Source organism: Lepidothrix coronata, unplaced genomic scaffold (genome assembly GCF_001604755.1).
Source record: "Lepidothrix coronata isolate B3197 unplaced genomic scaffold, Lepidothrix_coronata-1.0 Scaffold240, whole genome shotgun sequence".
NCBI lineage: Eukaryota > Metazoa > Chordata > Aves > Passeriformes > Pipridae > Lepidothrix > Lepidothrix coronata.
In genome coordinates this window covers 933,643-942,864 of record NW_016690420.1, presented here as the reverse complement: position 1 = coordinate 942,864, position 9,222 = coordinate 933,643, and the positions used below count along the sequence as shown (strand labels likewise).

Sequence of the window (9,222 nt, the reverse complement as noted above, 5' to 3'; positions counted from 1 at the left end):
CACACACACACCGCCCGCCCCGGCCCCGCTCCGCTCCCCGCCGAACCCCCGCAGCACCCACCGGGAGGCGACTGTCCGTTCACGGCCGGCGCGTTCTTCGTCCAGGGGTTCACCTTGGGCGGCGGGGCCTCGATGAACTCCCGGCGCCCCGCACCGCCCGCCTCGCCGCCATCCTCCGCCTCGCCGCCGGCCCTCAGCAGGCTCTCCTTCTCCTGGTTGTTGCTCTCCTCCTTCTGCTGCTTGGCGCTGGGCGGCCGCGGCGCCGCCGGCCCGCCGTCGGGGCCCATGGGCGGCTCGCCCTTCTCCCGGCCGCCGCCGTCCTGCGGCGGCTTCAGCACCAGGGCGCGCTCCTCGGCGGGCAGCAGCGGGGCCGTGCCGGGCAGCAGCGCCTCCACCTGCGTCGCCATCTGCGCGCCCCCGAGCCCCGCCGGGAAACCCCCCACCCCCCCTTCCTCCTCCTCCTCCTTCCCCCGAGCCCCGGTGCCGCCGCAATATGGAGCCGCGCGGGGACCACGCGACTGCCGCGGGGGCGCGCACCGCCCGCCCGCCCGTGCGCGCCGCCGGCGAGGGGAGGGGCGGCGCGGGGCGCGCCCCCGCGGGCCTGATGCAACGCCCCGGCTGAGCTGCGGGAGAAGGGGTGGGAGGGGGAAGCGGGCACGGGGGAGTGTTTAAAGGGCGCTGGACCCTTCCCTGATATCCCGGCCCCGCCGCACGGCTGGGAGAGGAGGCGCCGCTCGGGCCGGGGGGGGCAGCTGCCGGCTCGGGGACTCCGGGGCTCCCCCGGTGCGAACGCACCGGGGGAGCCCCGGAGTCGCCGAGCCGGCTTCGACAGCGTCCCCCGCGTGGCGCCGAGGGATGGGGTTGCTCTCGGGATAATGTGGTTTCATCAACGGTCAAGCTGGAAAGGGACCACAGTGGGTCATGTGGTCCCGCGTCCCTGCTTAAGCGTGGTTGTCCTGGAGCACATGGCACAGGGTTGTGTGCAGACGGGACTGGAATATCTCCAGCGAGGGACACAGCACAGCCTCTCTAGGCGACCCGTTCCAGTGCCCGGTCACTGCACGGTAAAGAAGTTCTTCCTCGTGTTCAGGTGGAACTTGCTGTGCATTGCTTGCCTCATGGCACCACCTGGAAGAGCCTGGCTCCGTCTTCTTGGCACCCCCCCCATATGGGTATTTGTACACACTGATGAGATAGAAACCGCCTCCCTTGTCCTGATCCCGGCAAAACCTTCCTTTGAGGAAGTTAAAATATTTGCTTGATCTCTAGCTGGTGGGAAATCATTTGCTCATCATCATCACTTATGTCTCTGGTGTTTGTCCCCCAATTCTTGCAGCTGGCAAGACGGTGAGTGCGGACCCTGTGTGCAAGTGCCCACAAATTATACACATTGAAAAGACAGCTTGGACTGCTGATACCATTTAGCACAACCTGTCTAATACACAGTGGCCCTTACTCAGTGCCTTTTTTATTCAATACAAGTCTCTCCTGGCCTCCTCCCTGTCACAGCGACCACGCCACTCCACTTATGCCCAGAAAGGTTTATCTGGAAGTCTTGGCAAGTGTCTTGGCATGTCGTGTAGCCCCGAGGACACATCTGTGCAATCCCTGCAGGAGGCCCATCAGCATGACAAGGCACTGAAGATGTAGCTGGGGATTAAAAGCTGATTGTCCATCAGCATGACAAGGCACTGAAGATGTAGCTGGGGATTAAAAACTGATTTCACTGTTGGAAGGAAAGAAGAAAGTGAGAAACAAACATGAACTCAATACATCGTTTGGAAGGGCAACACCGTCAGGGGTCTGGCAGATCCATAGAGGTGGTCCCAGGCTGTTGGGGATGCTCCACTGGGACATCTTGGATCTCTGCATCCCTCAGTACCCAACTCCTTGGCTCAGAGAACACCTTCATATGCTGCAGCCTCAGGGATTGCCAGTGTGTGTCGCATCCCAAATACATTCAAGAATTTGGCCAGTAAAATTCCAAAAGGAAATTTAAATATAATTCCAGTAGAGCCAGACACTGGCCTGTCTGCCTGGCTGGATACCCAGTGGGGATGCTCCAGTACCTGAGTTGCAATAACAGAAGCCACGTCCTGTGCTCCATATAGCCCAGTTCCTGATGTGCCGACGGTCCCTGTTCTCCTCACAAGCAAGACTTGGGAGCTGCACAACTTCCAGCCAGGCTCCCACCTTCACCCTCTCTAGGAGTGGGTCCTTGTGGTTGCAGCCAGGGGACCTTCAGCCCAGTAGTGTTCCTGTCCTGTCCCCCATCCAGGGCACAGCATTCCTGACACTTGGTCCTTTTGGGACACTGCTCTGCCTGCCACGTGAGCGGGAAGGAGCTCGCAGTGGCTTAAAGCCAAGCTGGCTCCAGAGCTGCCAGGCAGGAGGGAGCTCTGCCTGGGAGCTCTCAGGGTGAGTCTCACTCTTAGTGTCCACACAGTGCTTAGCCAGGCCAAACCCCATCAGGGTTTTCCATGTCAGAAAATAAATACGGAGGTGAGGGGGCAGAGAGGGAAGTGTCCGTGCGACCTTCCTGCACCAGCCATAGGTAACATCACACTGGCAGGTCAGCTCTCAGACACCCATCCTTCACGTGAAGGGAAGCTGAGTGTGCACCACCTCCAGCTGGGTGGTGTAAACACACTGGCCATATCTAGAAAGCTCTGTGTGCCCCACTCCTCCCTCAGTGCCCTCACCTGTGCTGGACCCATCTCCCCCTGCTCTACCCAGTGTCCATGGCAGACACTGTCCATTTTCTACTCCTTGGCTCCAGGGACTTGCTGAGAAGCAGCCAAGGAGTCTCTGCACTTCTGCAGCACAATTCACTGGGAAGTAATCCCTCTCTGCTTTTCCAAAATTTAAGGAAAACACCTGACTTCCATCCCCAAGCCTGCTTCTCTGCCTCATCCTCCACCCCAGATGTGTCCCTCTGCCTGCCCAGACCACATCAAGCAGCTCTGAGTGCCTCTTCCCAGCCCTGTGCTGGCCCTGCGCAGGCTCCAAGGAAGCAGTCTCCAGGGAAACTCCTCTGCTGAGTAGTGATTTGGGCAGGAGCTCCCCACCTCCCTTGCTCTGTGTACAGCAGCTTATTTATTTCGCCTCGACTGAAGCGTGGCTTGCATATTTAACACAGATGCCTGGCTGCTTTGGTGCTGGCCTGGAGGTTTAAAGATGCTTTGATGGTGGCCATGAATGTCTTTAAGCATCTCTGGGTCTTGCTTGGCTGGAATATCCCCAGTTTAATTTCTACTGGCCTGGCTACCTCAGGTCCTGACCTTCCCTTTGGCAACAGCTTTAGTTCAGCCTGGAGTGAGGGTGTGTGTGTTGGGGAGCACAAAGCAGCTGATGTGACTGATACACCCCTTAGCTTCCCCATCCTGTTTGGGTGGTAACTCAGCCCCTTCCTCAGGGTCCACTTGCCTAATTTTGTCTGGTGCTGGGGACAGGAGGTCACCATTGTACATGTTTCCTACAGTTTTACTTTTCTCTAGTCTGGTCCCCAGTGAAAATCAGCAGCTGCAGCTGCAGCACACTCTTGATCACATCTCTTCTCCCTGCGTCCAGGGGCCATACTGACCTCACAGTCAGCTCTGAGTAGAAATGTGCTTCCCAAGGGAATCTTCTCTCTCCAGCACCTCCACATCAGCTTGTTTGCTGCCAGCCAGTGCCGGTCACGCTGTTCCCTGGTGAGATGCCCAAGCTTTACACATGGATGGCAGAACATTAAGGCTCAGGCACCTTGAACACTTTGCAAAAGAGAAAGAGGATTTTGCCAGGGAAAGTCCAAGCTTCCTATCCTGGGTCATATGCTCTGACTTATTCCTGCAGTTGTTACTGCTCCGTGAACCCTGCCAGGCAGAAACATTGTCAGGGACGGGGATGCATGCAAGGTTGGGCTGATTTTCCTGCAGTGCCACCTTCCAGCAAACCCGGCTGCCCTTGGGGGATGTCATAGTCCTGCTCCCAAAGCAGTTGCAGACGTGGCGTGACCATCAAACTGTAGGAAAATGCTTCCAACTGCATTAAACTACCTCTGGCACCCACAGGGAAAAAGCTTCTCAAAGGACATCCAGAGCTCATTTCTAGAAGAGAAACATCTTCTCTTTGAGAAGAGAGTGGCATGCAGGTGCAGAACCATTCCCAGGACTTTGGGCCACTAGTTACAGCCCTAAGATTGAAATGGGAATTTTCAATTTCAGAAAACCTGACAGTTTCCCATTGAAAAATACTCAGCTTGCCCTAAAGTTCCTCATCAGGAAAACCTGACTCAACATTTTCAGTTTGGATCAGATTCTCTCCAACGAAGCAGTGGAAGCCCAAATAACAGTCCCAGTTTGCAGCCCCAGCGGTGAGCAGGGCCAAGGGCAGGCTGTCAGGAAGTCCCTGTCACCCTGCCATGGCAGGTGCCTCCCAGCCCCAGCAGACACCTATTAGTGGCACATTGTAGCCATCACAAAAGACTCGAATATTTTTAAAATAAAACACCAAAACCTTTTATTCCACTACCCCAAATACTGTCATTTCATCCTGCTTTAGCTCAGAACCAGAAGAAAGTGCCCATTCCTGCAGGTTTCTGCCAGAGAGACCTCTAACAACTCTTTCTTTAACCCAGATTTTAACCTTTCCTTGCTCTGTGTTTTCAATCCCAGAGCTCCCACCCCTGCTCTGGACAGAGGGGCCATCCACTAAAGCACAACAGGCAGCCAGAGCAGCAAACTCTCTGCTTCTGCAAGGGATGGCCAAAGGGATGAGAACACACCGAGTGCTCACGGACAGTTCTGTAGGCTTTTCCTATCTGCAGCCCTGTGATCCAGAGAGATGGAAGATATTCCCTGGTCCTGAGATAAATTCTCTCGGACCCTCCTAGCACTGTGTATGAACGATCAGCACTGTGTATGAACGCATTCACACACATAAGTAATTTTCAACCTGTGCAATAAACCAGCAGACACTAACGAGTTCCATCACATGCCCATTAAAAAGTGCTTTCCCTTAGCAGGACACCACGGCCCAGGGGGCTCAGGCTCAGTGGTTTCATGCTGCAGCCCAGCCAAAGGCACTGTGCTGCTCATGGCTCTCGTAGGTTGGCAATCAGCTCCTCTGCAGAGCCACTGGCCCCTGGCTGCTTCCACCCATCCTCTGCCCACTGGGAAGCAGTGCTGCAGATGTGTTTGTGTCGAGAGTGCACTGCGTGGATTTTCCTGGTGTTAAGAAGTTAGATTTAAATGAGAGCAAATATCCCGTAATTAAAGGTCCAAAGTCTGCAATGCAGTTTTTGCAGGTTTTTAATAAGTGGTTTGGAAGAGGGGTTATCTAATGATAGATGACTGCTTTTATCACTGCAACTTTTCCCTCCAAAAGCCACAGTTCTTATAGGACTCCCCCAAAGCCAATAAATAATCTTGACTGCTTGAGAAAAATTCTAAAAACACCCCCATTTCCAAGTTATTGATGGCATTGGCTTTAGAAAGTAATAATTTCTCTAGACCATGATTTCTCACCTTATATATTTTGCTGGAGATATATTAACCCAAGGTTTCATATGTCCCCTAAACCACTTCAGGAGCTCATGAAAACATGACATAAGTTGACTACTAACCCTGATACTTTCTCTAATGGATATTTACCCTCCAGGCCACCTCTCCACCATCAGGAATTTCAGCAGAAAAATTTCAGACACTTGTACAAAGACAAATGAGGCATAAGAGCTATAGAATCCTTGTTTAAGATGCCTTAAACTCTCTATGCTTCAGATGAGACATCCTTCATCCTTCCCTGGATGTCCAGACTGCCCACAGCAGTGCCAAAGGTCCCTGACTCAGCCCACCCAGGGATGTGCTATTCCCACAGAGAACCAAGCCATGCTGGCAATGTGCTGTGATTCCCAGGAGTTTATGTTTCTCTGCCATCAGCTCCTTGCAGTGGCACTGGCTGGAGACATATGTCTTTCTGCCTCATGCCTGATGTGCAGGGAGGCACCAGGCAGTGGCTGCTCTGCAGAGCTCGATTAATTCAAGCAGTGGCAGCTTGTGCAGGTGCCCTAAAAGCTCCCAAAGACTCAAGGTGAGAATCAATAAGATTGATGGGTGGAATTGCTGGGATATTTTCCTCTAAGCACCTAAGGATAATTAACAGCCAAAAGGCTTCGAGTCAACCACCAAAGTTATGAAATACTAAATCAGAAACAGCTCTCAACAGTTTCGTTCACGTTGCAGGTTGTATGTAAATGATAAAACCATCAGCCATGAATGACCACAAATTCTCTCTTTTCCCATGTGACTCCTGCTCCTTTCAGTGGCTGGCAGTTATTTAAATATTGTTTTACCCCTCTGCAGTCAAAGTGAAGCCCTATGTTTTGCCATTCAAATCCTACCCTGATCCACAGCACAGCAACATTGCTGCTGGTTGTTTCTCTGGCGGGCAGCACGCTGGGATCTGTGTGGATCTTTGTGGATCTGGATGGATCCAATGGGTGCTGTTCTCCTCCTTTGATAGTTGCAGAACTTGGAAACAGTGAGAAGTTAAAAGCGTCTTGTTATTTTGTGTGCAAGAATTCAGATTTCTGCCCTTCAACTTTTGGGGGCACTGGGCATCCTACCACAATGCTTTCCTTCCCGCTTTGCAGCCACATTGCCCCTGGTGCCAGGCACAAGCAGCCAGCAGCCCAGACTCCAATGGGCATCCTGGGGGTACCAGACGAGGAGGAACCAGGCAGGAACCCTGTCAAAAGCCAGTCTGGAATGGTAGGGCTGAGTTTCCTGGCCAGCTATCCTGCATGGAGTTTGAGTCTCCTCCCATGACCCTCAGTGGAGGGTCAGTGCACACTCAATCCCTGCCTGTCCCTGTCTGGTTGCCAGCTGCGAGTACCAGCCATCACACCATAGGTGATAAAGGACCCCAGGAGGGGCAACACGTCTCTCTCTGACCAAGAGCTGCATCTGCACGTAAACAAAGGGGCTGCCTCTGCCTGACCCCCAGGCGTGATGAAATGGTCTCCCTTTAACTGCTGCATGGGCCTGTTGTGTTCCCGTTGTCATAAAGTTCTTCTTCTACTGCACATGTTTCTACTCACATCCCTACTCACATTGCAAGGAGGTTTCAGTGCTGAGCTGTTTTCCCTGGCTTTCCTCCACATGCTGTCACTTGGGGAAAGCTCCATCATGCAGAGATACTCCCCCATCAGCCAGCACTGCTCTCCCATGTCCCCCACACCCAGGGTGCACAGGGGGACATGGCTCCATGCTCTGAGCATCCCCTCCTCTCCATTTGTGCTCTACCTCGAGCCAGGCCCACTGGCTGTAACTCCCACTCAGCCTTGCCAGCTTTGTGTTTTCTTTCCCAAATATTTTGCTGGTGCAAAGGAAACATCAACTTGCTGAATCGTGAGCTGAGCCACCTCCACCTCTGAGCTGAAGCCCATGAAGTGGGAGAGATGATAAATTGGAAGCAAAGCAATGCCAAAGCATAGAGCAACATACACCAGTCCTCCTCAGCACCCAGCAGCCTGCCCTGGTGCCACCAAGTCAAGCTAGGGATAGTGCCCTTGGCCAGGGTGCTGGCATTGCCTCTGAACTCACCACAGCCTCTTGATAACACCCTGTCAGCAGCTGATCAGCGAGTCAGAGGTAAAAGGGCTTCAGTAAAGTGCAGTGCCAGCACCCAGCCATGGCCACCGCTGTACAAGCACGGCCCGTGGGACACAGGCAGGGGGATTAAGAGATCTGTGTCAGCAGTGGGCCTGTGTATACAAACACAGCAGCTAAAAGGGCTCATGTTCATGCTTTGTCCCCAGGGAGGTCACTGGGGATGGGAAAGGGTTGTGGAGGGGAGGACGTGCGGTATCCATGTCCGAGCGGTCAGAGGGGTGGCAGGGCTGGGAGCGACAGTGTCATTGAGAGTGAAATTGGCCTTGGGCAAGGGGACTGTCCCCCAGCTCCTCTCCCTGCAGAGGGCTGGGCTGGGGATGTCAGATAATGCTGTGGTGCCTGAAAGGTTGCAGGGAACTCCCCAGCACTTTAGTGGCCCTCAGGAGGGCTGGAGAACCTCACCTGTCGTAGAGATGGGAGCAGTGGACAGGAATTGTTCCATCTGTGGTTTTAAAACATCAGCCTGAAGCTGTCACTATAGGGAAGTCTCATCGAGATCAGCAGCTGCAAAGGCATTAACTAAAGTATTTCTAATTAACCCCAGAATACAGCATGTTTGCTTTCCCAGCTCCAGAAGGCAAGCAGGACTATGGGATGCTCATGGACATGCTCCTGTAAAGCTTCCAGGAGGATCTTGAATCCACTGCCCACTCCAGTGGACCAGGAGTCCAGGCTGCAAGACATTGTCTTTTATGGCTTTATATTTTTGCCCTTGCTTCTTCTGTACTTCCCAATGAGCTCCTGAGGTTCTTGACAGCCAAGCAAGCAATGAGGGGAAAGGAAACCCACCTCAGGGACCTGAGACATCCTCTGCTTCCAATGCTGTCAGTGGAAATTAATGTGGGATGAGAAGTTTAGTTGCAAATCTGGGGATGCAGTGGCCACATTCTGCAACAATGCATTAATTTTTACAATTATGTCAGACAATATCAATTATATTCAGTGATTGAAGAAGTCCTGGTGATATTATTTGATGGCAGTTGCTGCAGTAGTGATAAGGACTGACCAGCTCCAGCCACATTGGGTGAAAGGATCTCAGGCCAGAAGTGCAGAATTTGCAGGTGGATTTTGTTATATTTTGGCTGCCCAATTTGGTGGTGATATGAGAGCTTTCCCTCATCTGGTGAGTGACCTGTAAGGGAGTCTGTTCTCCTGCCAGCCTGGTTGTTAGACTTTGAAGTTAAATTATGAGCAAAACAAATGCAAAGTGAAGCTGTGTGCAGTCAGAGCCAAGATTTCTTGCCTGTGTTTCTGTTCAATTTTCATGCTTCTCAGCTAACTCTGTTCCTAAACACGTTTTCATCCAACAGCAAGCAAGGCCAGGACTTCAGAGGGGAAACAACAGGAGCCAGAGAGGAGCTTATCTTCTCCAGAGAGAGACACCTTTCAGGTCCTCTTCATGGTCAGAAAAAGAACAAGGAGAAAAGCACATATTGCCCCTCTTCACCCCAGCAATTTACTTCTAAGCTCCTGTTCCCACAGTGACACCTTGTCTCTGTTTCAGTAGAGGCAGCACAAGGTTGGCACAGGACCACCCAAGATGGTCTTTCCAGCTCTCCAGAAACCCTTG

The 9,222-nt window shown here is 52.9% G+C and overlaps 1 protein-coding gene across 1 annotated transcript in view; it reads right to left on the bottom strand.

The window, feature by feature from the left end:
- LARP1 (La ribonucleoprotein domain family member 1) overlaps positions 1-413 on the bottom strand; it is a 41,402-nt gene extending 40,989 nt beyond the window's left edge. The window contains exon 1 of the mRNA XM_017834778.1: positions 62-413. Coding sequence (XP_017690267.1) covers positions 62-407 — 346 coding nt within the window. The 5' untranslated portion in view covers positions 408-413. The remainder of the gene's footprint in view (positions 1-61) is intronic.
- Between the last annotated feature and the right edge of the window lie 8,809 nt (positions 414-9,222).